Source organism: Ambystoma mexicanum, chromosome 13 (genome assembly GCF_040938575.1).
Source record: "Ambystoma mexicanum isolate Mex_15411 chromosome 13, UKY_AmexF1_1, whole genome shotgun sequence".
Classification (NCBI taxonomy): Eukaryota; Metazoa; Chordata; class Amphibia; order Caudata; family Ambystomatidae; genus Ambystoma; species Ambystoma mexicanum.
The window spans coordinates 97,167,317-97,187,305 of NC_090938.1; the positions used below are offsets into that span (position 1 = coordinate 97,167,317).

The window sequence follows — 19,989 nt, forward strand, 5'->3', positions numbered from 1 at the left end:
TTGCCTGACGAAGTATTAAATTATATCCGTTAGAGATCTCTGATGTACCTGTACTGGGAAGAGAGAAGATCATTATTCTCTTGTTTTGACGACGATGCAGTCATCTCCTGAACCCTGTGGGACCTCTTGAGACTTATTCAGCACTTTTCTGCTTTCTGTGATTCCCATGGCTTAGAAATTAACAAAGAAAAAACTAGGGTGAAGAACTGTGGCATTCACACGTTTAATGGTAACCTCACTCTGACTATTCCACTCTATGTAAAGATGGGTCTGTAGAGAGGCAGATTTACACATCATACATAGTGCCCGCCCCTCTGTTATATTGTATGAACAGCAAGAAAACACTGTGCATAACACTAGATATCAACCCAATACTGCATAAAGATATGAGAGATGTTATGCGCTCCGACAAACATATCGAATGTACCCTCAAAGTAGCATTGTAGAAGGATGCCTGCAGACACCGCTGAACATACGAGATCTCTGTGAAATTTGACTTCTGTAAAGTGACGTCATAAGGAGAAGACACAAGGTGACAAAGTAAACATTTATGCAAATATGAAGAAGTCATGTGTATTGAGAAGATAAGTAAGAAGAGATGTATATAGGCAGAAACACAAGGTATATGAGAAATATAGAAGCTTGCTGCAGTAGAAAATATAACACGGGAAAAGCAGCCAAGATGAGAAGATGTCATTTTCATATAATAATAATAAGCTAGAAACCCCAAGGAACAAGACAAAGGCTGCACAGCTGAAAGGCAATGGAATACAAATTAATGTAAGAACAAAGAATATTTGTTTGGCTCAGGATCAAGGACGCCGCAGCAAGAAGCAACTACAAGGCACAAAAGGAGTTGAGCGGATAATCCATGTACGTAAGACTTATTTCTCTTAGATTAAGAAAAGGAGTGCATATTTGCAAGTGCCAAGTATTGAACAATCAAAGATGCAGAAAGAATATGCAAGACGGAGCAACCAAGTCTCCAGCGGCCAAGAGGAGCAATAGCACCCAGTATAATTGAATCAAATAGCACTAAATTGAAGGACAGAATGGACAAAATCAGGGTCTCCACACACCTTGTGCAAGACCATAAAACAAGGCCTATTCATTAAGCTCCAGACGAAGATGGCAATGTACCTTCACTCCCCTTAAAATTCTGAGGAAGAGAACAGTCGCAAGGTCAACTACAAAGAAGAAGCCTTGGTTTAGGGCCTAACTGATCAGAAATGGTAGGCTAATTGGCCAAGTGGGAAGATGTCTGACGTTCCCCACACCTGGGTTTCGTTTTTCTGCGACTGAGCCGAATGTCTAGGATTGGGAGAGAATGCCAACCAATCATGAGGGCCTATGTAATGATGAATTATACATTGTTGCAGAAGCCAATCCGCTGCTGTAATTCTGCTATTATCTGTGTTATACGCGGTTAGAGGTAGTTCTAGGCGTACCTACCATATAAGGTGCAGCCAATATTATTACGAACACCTGAATAAGCTCTAGGTATACATGTTCCCCTAACCAATCCCTCCGTCCGATAGGTTTTACTGTTTGCCACGAAGGATGAGGTCATAGCTGGCGTGCATTGAGGTATGAAGCTTTTGTGTAATCAAAATGTATTCGTGAGTGTGTGAGCTGCAATCAGTTTGTTTACCAGGTTTCTCTACTTTGAGCTGATAATAAAGTAGTATTTTTCCATATGCTTTGAGTCTCTGGTTAGTTGGGTCTGAGATCATTTATTGGTTATTCCATTTGGCACTTGGAACGCTTCAGGTGCTACTGTACGGTCTTCTAGCAATTACTTTTGCCCGGGTAGCCCCTCTCTTGCACTACTCCCTTGCTATCAGCCACTGATCCAGCTGTGGATCATTAAATGGGTTTTTGGCACGGTTTCAACGGATGCAAGAGTCCTGTTAGGTGACTTCCAGCAGGAAACAATGGATGGTCTCTCATATATCTCAGATTTAGCCAGCTGGCTGTTGAAACTAAATGGGTGGAAAGAACAATCAGCTCCTTGCTTCTTTGATGTCTTAAGGGCGAGGTTAATGATGTATTGGTGCACTCGAACGGTCCAGGGACTAATTGAGCTGTACCTGAAGTTTGATGTTTGGCTTCAATGGCGTACAAGGGTAAGGCAGAAGGCTGAGGGTCTGCACAGCCTCTTACCGCCTGTCTGAGACCTGCATGGTTGCTTTTGGAAAGTTCCCTTCATTTTCCCAAACAAAGAGGATTGGGTCTAAAGTGTAGTGTAAAGGAAGGGAGAGAGTAGGTTGGCGCCTGGTAGGGAGAGGGAGGGCGAGAGGAAGGGAGAGGGAGGGCGAGAGGAAGGGAGTGGGAGGGAGGGAGGGAGGGAGTGGGAGGGAGGGAGAGAGTGGGAGGGAGGGAGGGAGGGAGAGAGAGAAAAATATGAGAAGGTACTGACACAACTCTGCAATTTCAGAGGCATGGCCGGAGGGCATTTCAAGCTATGGTCCATAATCTTTCTTATTAGAAGAGTTTATTTTACCTTATATTGTTGTTCCCTGTTGACACAAAACTTCACATAACCCAGAGATCCCTTTGAGCGGGTTTGCGCTTGTTTGAGGGTCTCGGAAGTTGGATTTCCTGTTAATTTTCCCACAATAAAATGTGTGCTCAGCAATATTACATAATAAGCTGGCTAGATCAGCGCTACTAGTTACTCTTAGTGAACACCTAATGTTGAATCAGCCTATTATTGTCACACTAGTTTACTTTTGGTGATAATTGTATTACTGCTGAACTGTTAACTAATACAGAACTAGCCTGATTCTCTGGTAAACACCACAGCGCTGGGACAGCTTGCGCTGATGATTATTTGATTTGCCAATCAATGCCTAACTAAGCTACCTTAGTAAACTGGTACCGCACTACCACCCCTCTATGCCAGTGCCCCAACTACGTGACAGTCTCCTCTCAACGATGTATGGGCTATACCATACTTATTATGTATTCCTCCTGACCACATCTGCAATCCTTGAACTTAGTACCAGCACTAGCACACAACTCACAGCCCTCCCCACCGATTTGCACCTCTATGCTCACAACAACACCTTACCTCCCTTGGCACAGCCGCCAACCAATTCACATCATGCACTGCATCAACCCATACTTAAACTCACCAGCCCTATGGCGCGAACACTTTGCACGCAAACCCATACCTAACCAACCATGCTCGCTCAACCATGGGAACCTAAGACGAGGCCCTAGATTCACCAGAAAAAGCCAACTTGCTCCCACTCCAGAAAGTAAAACCCCAGCAGGCATAACTCTAGATAACAGCCAGACAACCCCACCACTAATCTAGTAAACACACCTCTCGCCCACGGTAAAATACACTACGATTAAAGGGGCACTCATCAACGCCAGATCGCTCCCAGCACACGTGCTTGATATCGCTGACTTCATTGTGACCCAAGATCTAGACTTCTTAGCCGTTACCGAGTCATGGTTACACGCAGCATCCGGACCGTCACTGGCCTTAGCAATACCCGACAACTATGCCATCATTAGATGCGACAGGGACACCAACCAGTCTAAAGGCGGAGGCATCGCCTTCATCTTCAAAAACCCATTAGATCTTAGGCACATCCCAAACGACCAAAATACTTCTGCTGAACTAATATCGGTTAAACTACCTCTATCCCACAATCAAACCGCTTCAGTGCACCTCATCTATCGCCCACCAGGACCCATCTCCTCATTTGCCGAAGATATAACTACTTTCCTCACAGTCAACACCAAACCCAACTCTAAAATTATACTACTCAGGGACTTCAATCCTAAACCTAGCATTGCACCCCCATCCAAACCCGCAATAAGAAAGATATTACAAAAGAGAATTTACTACCACTAATCCTTCCCCTTCTCAACAGCGCCACTATGTCCTGCTCCAATCGAACAGCATTAATTGATATCCATAACCATACCATCCTAAAAGCACTAAATACCATAGCCCCTCTAAAACTGAGTAAATCAAAACTACGTGCCCACCTTAACTCGTGGTTCACACAACAGTTGAGAGATCTATGCAAAGCAAAAAGAAATGCGGGATCTCACTGGAAAGTCACCAAACCAATGCCGATAAAAGTGCGCTAATCCCTGCCTCTGCCAACTAAGGGTGCGATACTCACAGCACCGAAGGCTACATACAACAAACGCATCCTGCAGGCGGAATCGAACACCAAAGAGCTCTTCAAAATTCTCAAAGAACTTGAATCTCCTATAACCCCATTGACAAGTGCACTACAGACACCCTTTGGTGCTCCAACATCCAAAAGGCGCTTCTCGATAAAATAACCACCTTATAGGTTAAAAACAATAACAAAAAAAAAAACTTGTCTGAAGACCTACCTTCCACCACACCCAATCCTAAACACCTCACCCCCCCCCCCCACCCAGGCAAACCGTTCAGCTTCACACCCCTGTCTGAGAGGTGGAAAACATCATCAAAAAGCTCAAACCCACCAATGGCCAAGGTGACCCCTGCCCTGCAACAGTCATCAAGGAAGCTGCCCACGACCTACCTCCCTCCATTTATTACCTCCTTCATCAATGCCTCGTTCAAATCAGGCATAGTCCCTGATAATCTCCAAATGCCTGGGTCATCTCTCATCAAAAAACCTACTCTTGATCCAAGCAACCTCTCAAACTACAGGCCCATCACCACAGTGCCTTTTCACTTGAAAATCTTAGACCGAGCAGCATATCTACAAATACAGTGCTACCTCGAATCTAACAAACACCTTGGCCTACGGCAATCAGGCTTCCATCGTAGACACGGAACAGACACCGCCCTCATTGACCTAAAAACACAAATCGAAGACCTTAAAGATGAGGGCAAGTTAGCCTTATTACTCCTATTAGACCTCTCCACAGCCTTCGACCTGGTTAACCATCAAATTCTCTGCCATCATCTAAAAACAGCTGCCCACTTCTCAGATGAAGCCACCCCCTGGATCAGCTCCTTTCTAGCAAACAGAACCATGCGGGAATTCTCCCCATCTGCGTCTCTGCCGAGCCATCACCAGTCACATGCGGTGTCATGCAAGGATCTTGTGTTTCACCCATATTGTATAATGTGTTCACAAAACCACTATTTGATATTCTCAACTATCTTGGTGTCCCCTACACTAATTATGCGGATGACATCCAGATACTCATCCCCATCACTGGAGATCACAAAACAGATTCTAAAGCTCTTAACAAAATCTACTCAGTCATCCAAGCCTGGATGGCACATCACGGTCTTTGCTTAAACGATGATAAGACTGAGCTACTTATCTTAGGCTCTCACCTAAAACGCAATAAACTGGACCCCGCCTTTAAATGTTTTAACATCAATGGGAACACCATCAAAGTGTTCAATAACACCCAAACCCTCGGCTTTTACCTTGACTCAACCCTCTTTGACGAAGCAAGTCAATACGGTGGCCTCAGCATATACTTTTAACCTCCTAACAGCTTGTAGGCCATTCCTCATCACCTCAAACTGCATTATTCTGGCAAGAACGCTCATTATGGCCAAAATGGATTACTGCAATGCCCTCTACGTCGGGACCAGTCTCAAATATCAATAAGTTACAAGTAACACAGAATATTGTTATCCGAGCAGCCCTTAATATTCCTAGAAAATCTCCCATCTGACACACGGCGGAATCTCCACTGGCTCCCGGTTGCACTCAGGATCTCGCTAAAAACCCTTGCACTAACTCACTCACAAATGCTTAGCCAACCAAGCTCCTGAGTACCTAGCCAAACGCTTTATAGCCCACACTGCCACCCGACCACTCAGATCTGCACAAGCCCACTCACTGGCCATACCCACATTCAAACTGCAGAAAACTGGGGGGGGGTCCTGATTCCCAGTCCTAGCCTCCAAACTTTGGAACTCGCTTCCTAACACACTGAGAACTGAACTCCCTTACCTTGCTTTCAAGAATAAAGCCAAACTTTGGCTCACTGAACAGGACACAGCCTCCTCCTCCGCCTGATGTATAGATTTTTGAAATGCCTGTAAATACTTCTGCGTACCAACTCATTTGTCTGTTCTACTTTTGTAACTTACTACTCTGTAATTACTTGTAAAATATGCATTTACACTCCTCCATTATCTGTATCATGATTGTCTGTAATGCTTATCTGCAACTTTGTAAGAAATGCGCCCAGATGCCCCTGGGCCAGGTGCGCAATATAAATAAACCAAATACAAATACAATATGGATTGCAGGTTAGAGGTTACAGACATGCTGTTTAAAAGTTAAAAAAAAAATAACGAAGGAAATACATTGTGGAGAGGTGACATCTCAGTCAGTGGATTGAAAAGCGAATGGAAATTCTGTAACATGAGGCAGCCACTGCATGGGTCTGCCGGTCTGGGTTCTTGTAGACTTCACATGGGAAATGGCCGGTGGGTTCTGTGAGTGTAGACGCCTCCCCCCAGTGCGTGACTACTGCCAGTGTCCTGCAAGCAGTGCCCCTCTGCTGTCTGCTTAGACTGTGCTCATGGGCACTGGCATAGGTTATGTGATCAGAGCATGGCCACGGGTCATTTCCGATATACTGGGTCTGGAGGGCATTGGCCATGCCCAGTGCCGAGGCCACATATTCCAGCACTATGGGCATGGCTATTATACATGGGCCATGGCTCTTGGACATTGCTGTCAAGGGTAGTGCCCTCAAGGCATGTCTGCAGGTTATTCCCTGTGTGCAGCACCAGCAGCCCTTGCCCTGTGTGTACTCCGGGCAGTGATCGTGGCTCTGGGAATGTCTCCAGGCTATGCCCATGAGTGCATACCCAGAGGGCATGGCTACAGCCCAGTCCCTGTTGACAGGGTTGCATGGTGAAAGTATCCAATGAAGCCAAAACCATTCAATTAAAAACAAACTTTGTAATTGGAACTGGAGGGGGGCGGGGGTGTAGAATGGTGGGAGATGTCCATAGGCAGAGCAGATTTCACTTGGGGTTTGCAAGATGGACTTGGCTGTGTTCTATCGAGGCATTGTTATGCCACCTGTCTATTCATTTGAAACACCTGATCTGTAAGCAGGTACATACATATGAAATAAAAATCATGTCGGTCTAACAACCAATCGATGCATGTTTAGAGTTGGAGAGATGCGCAAATTGACCACAGAAATCCACATTTTTTTGGGATACTGGGATTCCTGGATATTTGCCCCCCTTACTCCCTCCCCATCCCCCCAATTTCTAGGAAGTGCAACATACATCAAATTAAATGTTCATTTGGTCAAGCTCAAGAGGTCCCCTATTCCCAATAGCTATACAACTGTACATATTGTCTTCACTTTAGCACATGATGCCTGGACAGAATTATAGATGGGACCAAATGTCTTCTGCCTGTGTTATATGCATTTCAAGTCTTCTAGGCCCCATACTTCATGCAAATCCGCCCTATGTTGCTCAAACATACAGTTCCATAATATCTTCTCTGGTCCTTTATCATAATATTGTATCAAGCAGGTGAGCCTTGGAACCTTTCCAAAGGTTAATAGTCCAGGTTCTTAAGGAAAATACCAGTTATCGGGGACCAAGTATTTCCTTGTCGCTGGATTGCTGTTTTGATCAGATGAAATCTTGCTTTGCTCAATGGCTTAAAAGCAATTGTGCTTCCACTAAAAGCTGACCCACTGGGAGTTCATTAAACCACCTATGCTGGCCTGAGGGATTCCCAGACTCGCCCGTTCTTTCTCCAAAGTGTGACCTGGTGGTACATGTCCCATCCACTCACTTGGAGCCAGACACCGACTGGTGCCATGGGCTTCCCTGAATCTGTGATGATGGTGCTTGTGATTTTTGGCCGACTTCAATTCATTCAATGCCCACACAGCATTGCGTATGCGAAATGTAGCCTAAACCGAACTGCCCAGTCACTCAATTTCTCGCCCTACTCACTACTCAAGTTCTCGAACTCCATTCAGTTTATTAACCCTACCATTCACTTGTAACCTGCTTCCAGCAACAACCTCCTTCCTCTCTGAAAGCTGCGTGAGACTAAATCGGAGTCCATAGCTACCACGTGTACCTCTTTAAGCCCAGTAATCAATCCTTTCAACGGTTTGTCCATATTTGGACCTTGTGAAATCACCTGAAAATCGGGCGAGTCAAGGTTTCTGTGGAAGATTTCACGCAGGCCCAGTCATCGTACGTTTTTCTCCGAGCGACCTGCGTTGGTCTCCAATTCATAATTCACAAAGTGTACCGCATGAACTAAGGTCACATACATTGCTTTTCTCTCATCTGCTCTACTTTCCTCAGTTACAGGCGATGTGAGTACTCACTCAAACACGTAGCCCTTTAATCCTCTTGGTGCCTTTCACAGTATCGACCCAGACGAAGTCAAGTGGTGCCAGAATAAACCACCGTCCTGAACTCTGTAAATGTACGTATCTGATTTCCTTTGCACCGCGCAGCCAGCAAAACAGGCAACCGGTATATACTGAAAGTATTAAACTCCGGCTTTGGAGATTCAGACAATGTTAACACCATCTCTTTTCACTTAACCCATCGGCAAACGGCATACAAGGCTTGCCAAGCAAAGATGTTCCATATACACTGCATTTATGAGCTCCCTGAGAAATATTAAACAACGACTTTCCAGAGTCAATGAAGCTGTGTCGAGCAAAGACGATGGCGATCTGGGCGACCATGAATTAGGGAAGAAGGTGCGTCCTACACTGAACCACGCAGCATGATCGATCTGTGCTATGTGATGCCCATGGTTGGCCAGTCCAATAACTGTACACAATGAGATGTAATCAGAAATGTCCTATCATAGTACATTTGGAGTTTTAAATAGGATGCACCCTGGAACATTTAGCGCTACAGAGAGAGAAAACATTGAATGCAAATCTTAAGATGATGATTTATTGGTATGCTCGTTAGATGGGTGCAGGTTTCTTCCCTGCCAAGTTCTTCTTGATCACAAAGTCTCCCACCTATAGCATGGTACATTTCAGGCATATGTGTATCTGGGCCGACCTGCAGTGTCCCGATGCCGTGAAAGGGGCTTCTGCCCACCTTTGGTCTATTGTTACAAGAGAGGTCACAAAGACGAAAGTGAGCCAAACCACTTTGTATTTGTATTTTATTTATTTGTATAGTGCACCAGCCCAGGGGCAACCAGGCACATCACTTAGTTACAACATAAGAAAAACAGACAGAACCATAATTACAAAGTTTACAAGTATAATACAGAATTTAACGGTATAATAATAGCAATGAGAAGACAAGCAGATTATATATACAAATTAAGCAGAGAACCCAGTTCGATGTGCTATATCCAAAATAAGTTTAGGAATGTTTTCTGATTTTTTATTTGTTTTATTTACATTTTTTGCACCAGATTTCTTTATTGTATTCTGAAAATGTTGCTATGCTAATTCAATTCTAAAAACAAAATTTTAGGGCTGCATATTTTTCTGTTTGGGGGTAGTGATTTGTGGAATCCCCACCATAGCCCCCTTCAATTGTTTTCTTCCGTGTTAACCGTTGTTAGGGAGATTTCTCACACAAGTGCTACATTCCCTCTACTTTAGAGCCCTCCAACTCTTTTGCTATATTTTGGGGCTTTGAACTTTTAATTTTGATGTGTGTTTTACTTTTTGTGTTCTTTGGTTATGGAGTTTTGACACAATTCCATGGGCATCATCTTTTTCTGTGTCACACAGCACCTTCAGTGCAGTGGCACAGGGGTGTCTCCCAGACTCCCCAAGGTTTAAATACCTTCCCTGGGACTTACTACTGTCTCCCAGGACATGTAAAGTTAAATTGACTTTACTAGTCTCTTTAAATTTACTGACCCAGCACACCCTATCTTACTATATGGTGCTGGGGGGGGGGTTGATTAGCTTCCCATGAGCCAAAAAACCCATGAAACAGTAAAATGTTACCTTTTCCTGTTTTAAATGGCCGGTGGCAGTGGATTAGATAAACTACCGTGATTTTTCGCAACCGAAAAATCAGGGTTAGCCATGTTTTTCAATATGGCGCCCCAGACCTATCTGTAAAACCAGACTCTGATCATCTTTTTTCACCATTTCATTTAGGAAAAGTCCTTCTTATGTTTTTCTCTGCGCACCAAACCAGATTTGGCCCCTTTGTTCGTGCCCTTTGGCGGGCTTCTGTGCCGAAGCCCTCCTCTGGTACCAGAGTGTTTGGGGTGGACAGGATGTGAGGGAGGTGCCGAAACTCCCTGTGCTTAGTCTCCTAGGAGACCTGAATGCACGCTGGTATGATCGGCCGGCTGGCTGTCCGGCAAGGACAGCCACCCTGCTGGGTGAGTGACAGCCAAGCTAAATGAATCGGGGAAAACTGTTCTGTGGGACTTGGAAAGCAGAGTCGATCACTGGAATGAAAGAACTAAACAGGAGAGGAAGGAAGAGGACTGCTGCAACTCCTGGATGACCAGTGAAGCCCTGATGCAAGTCTGAATTGCCTGAAACTCCGACGACAGAGAAGCCCTTCAAGGTTAGCTTCTTCCCTTGAGTTTGGTGGGAACAACCAACTCGCAAGCCACCTGGATACCATCCTATTCTTGTCGAATTGTCTTTAGAGTGCTGTTGAAAACCGGATAGCCAGTGAGAAGGAAACCAGGGGGACTTTAAGGCAATCAAACCTTAAACCGATGTCTTGCTACAGCGTTTGGCCTCTTCCCTGGGCAGTGCAGGAACCTCCTGACATCATCCTTCTTGTCCCCACGACTGAAGCTCAGGAAGGGCAAGATCTGCTCGAACTGCCAGGAACAACTGCCTCAGCTACAGCTTTCTTCATTTAAAAAGGTAATGTGCAAATGTGGTTCGGAAATCTTTTCGGCCATCAAGAAAGTGCGTGAAACTTTCCTCAACTACGAAGGCTTGTCCCTCCCTAAACATTCGTCAACCTTTTTGTCTAGCCATATCCTTTAAAAATCTGTGGCAAAGACTTAACTGTTACATACCAGAACTGTGCTATCTTATTCAAAAGACTCTGAACTATTGACTTTGGCCCAGGCCTATTGAGATGAATTGCTGGTTGTATTTAACTTGAACCCTTTGGGCTGTCTATTCTTATAACCTTGTCTTTTCCTTCCTTTTCTAAATATCTAAAGTGCCATTTTGCTCACACTTCATTTTTAAGTTGAACTTGTTTAGTTACTTACCGGTTGGATTTTTGTGATGTATTAGTGTGTGATATTGAGCTGCTTGTGCTAGTGTAATGTTTTATAAATGATTGAGTAAATAAATGTATATTCTTTTACTGAGAAACCTTGAGAAAGTGTTTACTTGAATCACTGTATTGGTTGGTCCTTTGTGTAACTTGTTCTACCGCTCACTTAAACTCTTGAGATGAGTCTGGCTGCTCAGCCATCGCTACCACTTTACTGTGTAGTGCGGGCTTGTACCAAAGGTGAAATTGTGCTTACACTTGTAGTCCTAATTGCCTGTAGTGATCCCCAAGGGTACTGCTGGTGATTCTGCCTTACAACCCTCAACCCAAATCGTCCTTTTTCTGTCTTTTGTTTCATCTCCCTCTTATGCCTTCAAACCCTCATCTCTTCCCCCAGCCCCAAAGGCATTTGATCACCTAATTGAAATAACGCAGGTTCCCCCTTGTCAGTGCTTCCAACAAGGTAGTAGTGTGGATTATGGATAAGAAAATAACTTTATTTATATATAAAAGTTAAGATTTCTTGCTAATTATTTAGAAAAGGTCATCAGGATGTCGCTAATAGTCCAATCCTTTTACTACACGTTTCTCTGCTAAATAATTTGTTTAAAAAGTGTTTTTTTACTTTGGGATATAGTTTTTAAAATGCTAGGAACATGCTGTTAGTGCTTTTAATGTAAAAAATGTGTTGACAATCCAATCCCTCCGGTTTACGTAGTTTCTTTTTTTGATGCCATCATTTAATTCTTCTTCACTAGGCAATTTCTACGGCACGCCCAAGCCCCCAGCAGAACCCAGCCCTTTCCAGCCAGACCCTGTGGATCAGGTTCTCTTTGATTTTGCCCCAGAATCGCAGCGGAAAAGAACCACGTCGGTCAGTAAGATGCAGAGAACCGACAGCTCTATGCCCGAGGAGGAGGATGAGGAGGAAAAGGAAGTCGTAAACGGTGGCGGAAGCACAGGTCGGTGTTCGGATTCGTTGTGTGACTTTGTACTGAAATGTCACATGTATTCTGGGTAGCATTTGTTCTATTTGCCAACTGACTTTGGTATTACCATGAATGAGAGCGCACCCCTTAATATAGGGAAGCATAACAGTGACTGTATCCATGATAAGCCTTGATTGTCAGTTTCTTTATTGTAGTCCTATGAATTGACGCGACAATGTGCCTGGTAGAGCGGTCTGCTAATCTGTTCAATCGGTCTCCAGAGTCGTCCTGCCCCAATTCAATCGTCAATTTTACAGCTTTAAAGTTTGGCTCTAGAATGCATGTGGGGTGCCTGTGGCGGGGGGGCAGGGTTGATCCTGTGGGTGCTCCTGTGGGAAGTTCAGATGTAGGCTAGTATTGAACTTTTGGTAAGTAGTAAACGTTTAAACAATAGAATGTTAACAGTTTGAGTGGTAAGGTAATTCAACACAGGTACTTAACAATCTGAAGATTGCGTTTCTAAAGTGTAATTGTCCATTTCACTTTTTGTTCTTATTCAATCAAAGGTTTCCTTTCATTAAAATATTCTGAACAATCGCCTTCCCTTTAGTTTGAAAACCCACGGATTTCAATGCTAAACAGGAAACATTTTGTGTTGAATTCCCTTTATGTTAGCCACTACTTCTGTTTGGAATATTTCATGTATAATGCATAGTAGGACAGGAATCCCCGCTTTGCTTTAAAGAGAATTTGGAGTGTGGGTGTGATGCTTGTTATCTGCATCTAGAAGGCAGCAATGGGTAGCAAGCCTGCTACCCGGCCAGGTCAGAAGGTATTCCAGCTTCAGGCTTGTTTGATATGTTATCTGACAAAATTCTTCCAACTTGAGTACCAACTTCGTGCCAATTACAATGATGGATGGGTGAAAAGCATGGAAGAGTATATTCATTACAATAGCAAGTGCCTTTAAAGTAGTGCAGAGTATAGGTTGAATGTAATGGTGAAGGGATTGGGGAAAAACATTTGGGATTTAGAGTTAGAGTGAACAGTCAAGGGGGGCAGACCCCAAAACTAAACAGGCTCAAAACTATGCCAGCGGAGTCATCCTTGCTGGCGGACTCTCCATGCACCTCTACCCTCTATTCAAGGTCTTTTTCCTATTCTACAAATCCATCACATCGCTCTCCAAACATACTAGCCCACTAGCACTGGCTAGTAGTTTTTATGAAGAGCGAATACTGTTTGCATGATGATCAACCTTGCTGGCGATTATGGGGATGTTAGAAACTTATTTTTAATTTACTGTAAACACGCTTTGCAGTAAATGGTGAGTTTGCTTATGGCGACATGCACCATTTTACAAAAAGCACTGGTAAATATTTTGTCACCAGTACCCTTGGGGCAAGTGCATTTCTCTTAGGTCGAGTATGTAAACTAAGGCACTTGCCCTGCAGGTCTAGTGGGATTTTTACGAATGCCCAAGGCCTGCATCAATGTCTAATTGTATCACAGTTGATGCACCATCTCGTTCCCTCTGATCCTTCTCTGCATTCAACCCCCCTGCCCTACTGGCACCGCTACACTGAAACCCACTGCCCAATACAATCAAAGCCAGCCCAACTTGGGATCTCTTCAAAGCTCAGCTTAAACTTCCCTTACTTGCAAAAGAGGGAGTTCCCCCTGCCGTCAGCCACCATTGCCTCAAGTGACGCTTAATAATGTCATATTATATATTTAATTAGTGCTCCTCTTTAGCTTGAATCCCTGCCTGAGGTTAATATTGCCCTTGTAAGCTACCTGTTTTCTTAAACCGTTTTTTTGTCCCTGGTATAGGTCCTAATTTCTTTTACACACTCATAAACTGTATCTTCACTTGTTCTCATCTTTATACTATTGTATATGCATTGTGAGGTATCAGAATTGTGAGGTGGACAACTTTGTGAAGGTTTTTCATAAGATGCCATTTTATTAAATCAAAAGGGTTTGATAACCACGCCTCACTATCCCGACCCTAAAGATTTCCCTACCTATCAAAATAAACTTAAGGAAACACTCTATCAAAAGAAATCTGTCCCTCACACTTATACATACAATACACATATGAATGGAATAAATGGTAATTCAAATATAACAAAAGTCACAGTTATATCCAACACACACTTAATAACTGTTTCTCCTTAACCTGGGTAATATTCCCGTCCCCCAGATTTAACGCAGGAGTTTGTATCAATGATTTGAAATTTAGGAAAGTTCCATTCTATACCAAAGTTCTGCAGATAAGGTTCTTCTTGCTCCAAAAGTCTCTCCCTTGGACTTGGCAACAATACCTTCCAACAGTTCAAAGGAAAAGACAACTCTTTGTTTCTCCCCTTGTATCAAAGAGTTCACCCTAACTTCTTCTCAAGAAACAACACTTCCACGGTTCATCTTTAGCAATAGCAATGTTTTGTCAGGATGATTTCACAAAATAATTTAGTGGTCTTAGTCACATCTTCTTGACAGTCTTTAACCACAATATAGTACTTCAACAACTTCTACCTAGTCGACTCGCACGACTACTACTACAACAAGGTCCCTTGCCCTTGTGTACTCTCCTGCGAGGACTAAAAGCTTCTAACACTATTATAAATACTTCTGTGGTAAAGTTCTCTTCAACAACTTAGTAAAGTCTCTTGACTTTCAACAATGAATAATTCTTCAGAAAGGGCATGAAACAAATGTGTGTGTTTTATGCCACATGCAGTGCAGATTATGCTCCTCTCCTCCTGAATGCTTCTGCCACTCTTGTTTTCCCAATCTTACACAAACCAACTGCTAAACATGGCTTTTTTTATCAACCTTGCTCTTCTTTGGCTTAGGCAATGCTTGTTTGGATCTTTATCAAATATTGCCTCCTCTCTTAAAATTGTCTTGGTTCTGAATTGCCATCTCGTGGTTTTGGCAATGTTGGTTCTTGTAGCGTTTATGGCTTTTTTTCAATATTGCCTTCTTTTTGGCATAGGCAATTGCTTATATCTTTGTAATTACGATCTGTTCCCAAAGTTCTTATTCTGCCACATTGATTGTTTTTTATTAGTTAGACATGTAAAATTGTATGTATTTTGTAACTTTCTCTTCTTTACATTAATTCGGAATTCAACATTTGCACTAGTGGCTAGCGCGCGATTATGGAGTGTGCCTGGGTAACATACTATTAGTGAACTCACAGGGTGCCGCATACGCGTCTTCTTGCTCCGCTGCCACTGTGCTTTCTTCTTCTTCTTCGGCTCTCCGCTACACGGTAAGCTGCAGTCTTCTTCCCGTGACCTGCGCCAGTTGGGAGAGGAGTGTGCCTCGCTCCAAGTGTGCTCGGTGCTTTGCTGCCACCGCAGCACAAGTTAGTTTCGGCAAAGCCTTTCGAATTTATGCTTCCTGCCACGCAGCCTCTGTATACAGGGTAATTGCGATTAGAGACCCACTCGAAACTGGCATCTGCTTCACAGCTAGTGGTGGTCGTAGCGTCTCTGCTTCCAATGCAACGTGGATTCTTGCTCAGAAATCCACCTTCTGCTTCTCCTAATGGCCTGCACCTGAGGGGGGGTACTTTTATACTCACCAGATCCTCTCAAGTGTGGGTCATTAGAATCATTAGACTGCACCTTGCAGTCCAATGCCTCCAAAATCCCTCTTCCTCGTCCCACTACTTTGGGCATTGTAGGACTTGAAGTCCTCAATGTACAAATGACATTTTCTTTGCTGAACATTGTTTTTACCTAAACTTACTTCGCTTCTGTTACTGAGGAAATTTAAAAGGATTTAATGATTGTTTTGAAGTCAAAGGATAGTTCCCTTTATCAGAACTTAAGATGGCAATGTTCTGATGTCTACATTTAATATTGTCTTGTTGGCTACAATAGTGTTTAACAGTATAAATCGGGGAAACCAGGCCTCCAGGTAAGATGCGCGCTATGCCTTTTTATGCATAAAAATCTTGTAAATACGACAGCTTTATTATTTTCCTGTGTAAATTTACACACAGGTTTAGAGCAGAGGGCATTGCAAAGGTCGGGTTACTTGACAGAACCCACAATTTTATCTACATGCGTGTAATTGCAAGACACCTCTGAAACAGAGTGTATTTCTCTGAAGCCTTTCAAAAAAAGATTAAATATTAGGGCACCTGGCAAAACCCAGAAAAACCTAGGTAGGTATACTAGAATAAACAAAAAACCAAAATTCAGGGTGAGAGTTCACACCACTCCAGCATTCTAAACATATATCGCAGTCACTGGAAATACATTTTTTTCACATGAATGGGTTTTAATAGCATCTGGATAAAACTGGTAGGGATAGAGCACCCAGGGATGTTTGAGAACACAATACAAATAAGTATGTTCCAGTAGACAGAACTGGATCTCAATGCAAAAACAGCAACAGCAAAATGTTACTCTTGGTTGATCATAACACTTGTGCGGTCACAGTAACGGACATAAACTCAATTTCATGAACATGTATGCAAAAAGTCACAAAGAATAACAAGAATTCTAGAATTTGTGCACTGTTCAGGTGGTATTTAATGTCAACACAATGGTGTTTCGGGCTATCGGAGCTGTGAAGTGCAGCTTGGTGGGCAGGCCTTCATCAGGACGTGTGATGGAGCAAATGGTAGTCCCGGGATCTCTATCTAAAAACAACAAATGGAGTGTAGTGAGTGGAAAAGTGACCTCAAATATAAAATAATTCAAAAAGCTCCCACAGGATGCTTTATTGCGAAACAGAGAAAAACTCCCTATTTGAGGAGCCTGATTCTTACCAAAGACTTATCCAGTGTAAGGGTAAGCGAGAGAATCCATCATAAGTATAGATGTCTGGAAGGCATTAATTGAGCCGTGGAGGAAACAAGTGTATACCTGTAACGACATATGAGGGTCTGTAAGAAAATCTATACGGATCCTGGTGTCCTACATAATTGAATGGGAAGGAAGGTAAAAGCTTACCTCAAACGGTAAGAAATGTCTTCTAAGTTGATAATGGTGGAGACACTTCCTGCAGATAGTATTTGCTGACCCAGACTGTCCAAAAGTGACAACGCCTGTGTACAAGAAAATGCACATGGGTAAGCCAAACAGCGTTGCTAAAGCACGTATGCTGTAAGAGCCAAAACTGCTCATATTAGTGAATGAAAAACTACATGGGCGTGGGTATGGTAGGCATTCTAGAATTACCCAACTCACTAGCACCGAACAAACGCACATGAGTAAACCAAACAGCGTTGCTAAAGCATGTGTGCTGCAAGAGCCAAAACTGCTCATATTAGTGAATGTAACAACTATATAGATGTGGGTGTGGTAGGCATTCTAAAATTACCCAAAGCACTAGCACAAGTGTAACTTACTTCTGTGAATCGAAGTATTCATCTGGGCTGTAAGGCGCGGCGTCTGCTCTGAACGCGGAAAAAGCCGTGAAAGTGAAAACGTAACCTAGGCGACCATGGGTAATCAAACCCATGGCCCGCGGTGATGGGTTTGGTGGTGGCGCTCCCACAGTGGGGCGTCATGCAATCTGTGACCAATAGCCGACGGCCACGAAGGCCAGGGGGCGGGCCCCTGATCGTGTTGGCATGGTGCACAAAGGATGTGTGTTGCAAGATCAAGGCGAGGCGTGCACGTGGCTTCTCGCGCTCGACCGGCGTGCACGCGCAGCGGGCCCCTAATCGTTTGAGTCTGGTGCACGAAAGAACAAAGTATACGAGAAGCGCATAAGCAGTGGAGCTTGCGCTCGCTCGACGTTAGCGGGCAGCTGTATCTAAAGTATGTATGCGGGGTGGATGACAGATAATAATCCCGCCCTTGAGGAATCACTTGGATAGAATCATGATGCCCGGGAGCAAAATGATGCAAGTACTGTCACAAGGACAAGAAAGCGGATCTCAGAGCATAGATCCTGTATTAAGAACAGAATACCGGACAAACCCTTGGTTGAGCATTTCATCCGACTAGGACACACCAACGAAGACATCTCTTGGACCATCATAACTTGCTCCATAAAAAAGAGGAGGGGATAGGGACAAAGCACTTACGAGGCTGGAACAACAATTAGTCCACAGACTTGACACGGTCAAAACTAATATGAATGTTTCGATAGAATGGAAACATTTCTATAACCAGTGAACAAGAATATTGAGCTTCTCTTTACCCCCATAGCTCACCCACCATGGGGAGTTTGGGTGGGTCTACTTTGGGGGCACCAGAGTCCTTACTGTTATGCTGTGTCTTTTGCCTGGATGGCTTTTGACTTATCCACTGCAGGACATGCTGTTCTTTGTAAATGATTAATTCTCAAATGTTTGATGACATTGATATCTTGCCATCTCTAATGGCACCATGCCAATACATAACCATGTACTGAAGTGTTTGTTACTACTGATCAATCATATGATGACATCCACATTTAGTTGCAATTGAAAATATGTTGTTCTAAAAGGTCTGTCCCTGACAGTCGATCTCAATTTTCCAAGCACACATGACTGCAATTTCGTGTCCAGGGCATTATTATTGTTTGATCATTTTGTGAGGTTTTCTTTGTCAGCACTGACATTTACATGCTCTGCAAACGCATCGCCATAGAGCGCCCCCATATAGCCAACTTTAGAAGTGGTGGGAGACATGTCTCTAGAACTAGGCTATGTGGCTAGCCTTTCTTCAAGACTTCAGTTAAAACATCCAAAACCTATCTCCCCAGGAAGTGCAAGCCCTGTTCAAAAACAAACAAATGAAAGTTGAAATAGAAACTCAGCAAAACCTGTCAGGTGATATTCCACATAGGTATTTAACTTTATGTAGCACTTCATCTATGTAGTGTGATTATTATACCTCAGTCTAGACTCAGTTAACCGACCTCTGCAGGATGTTAGCCACTAAGGTAGCTCAGCCGGTTGAGCACTCGTTGCTGCAATCTGTGCGTGATCTGTAGGTTGCAGGTTTGAATCCTGGCAAGGCCAACTCAGCCCTTTCATCCTTTCGAGGTCGATAAAGGAGTACCGACTTTGGTTTGGTGATAATTATGATAAATGTGTTCTATGTACAGCGCTTTGCCAAAATCGCTATAGAAATAACAATTAGATTAGATATAGAATTTATCATGGAGTCCATGCCTCTCCGCACTGTTGTCACAACATCGGCATACCATTAGGTAGTAATAACTCCAGGAAATGAGGACTTTCATTAAACATTAAAAGACAATTCTGCTATCGAATCTCAAAACACACAATACAATTAATGTTCTCTTTACTTTCTAATTGGCTAGGTTTTTGTGATTTCAACATTTACATGTATACAGGAGAGATTATGAAATGTCTTGTCTGTCACAATTGTGATGCTGGAAATGCATCGGAGGGACAGGGCCTCCGTATCCTTGTACTTTACTGCTTTTTATCGTGTTCTGTCGTGTTTTCTGCGCAGGAGTTCGTGTGGGACTCCTGGCGGTGCAGCTCTCTCTCTTGGTTTGGTGAACAGACCCATGGGATACCTTTATGGCACCCATGGGTAGGGGTGCAACCCTGTGCCCCTAGTGTATGTTTTTGGCCACCTGTGGGTGGCCCACAGAGCAGGGTACGGCTGGAGGCAGCTCCGTGCTGAAATGACTGGTGCCCTGAGCGTCCTCCATTTTGGGATGGCCCTGTCATTGGAATCGGTAGGTTCCTGATGGAGACAAAATGGCCCCCATGGCCTCTTGCCTTCCATCGCCTGTTACCTTGATCTTTCTGAAGTCCCGGAAAGCCCTACCTCTGTCCCTTGCCCCTGACTGGCTTTTGGGTGGAACTTCCATATATGGTAGTGTGGAGAAGTGCTGACCAGACGGGCTGGAGCCTTCCCAACGACCGTATGTTGTGGGTACACC

At 43.7% G+C, this 19,989-nt stretch overlaps 1 protein-coding gene across 2 annotated transcripts in view; it reads left to right on the forward strand.

The window, feature by feature from the left end:
• Positions 1 to 19,989, forward strand: part of MAGI3 (membrane associated guanylate kinase, WW and PDZ domain containing 3) — a 1,006,442-nt gene that overhangs the window by 555,059 nt on the left and 431,394 nt on the right. For both annotated transcript variants that reach the window (XM_069633359.1, XM_069633360.1), the window contains exon 4: positions 11,941 to 12,144. In XM_069633359.1, the coding sequence (XP_069489460.1) occupies positions 11,941 to 12,144 (204 nt within the window). The remainder of the gene's footprint in view (positions 1 to 11,940; positions 12,145 to 19,989) is intronic.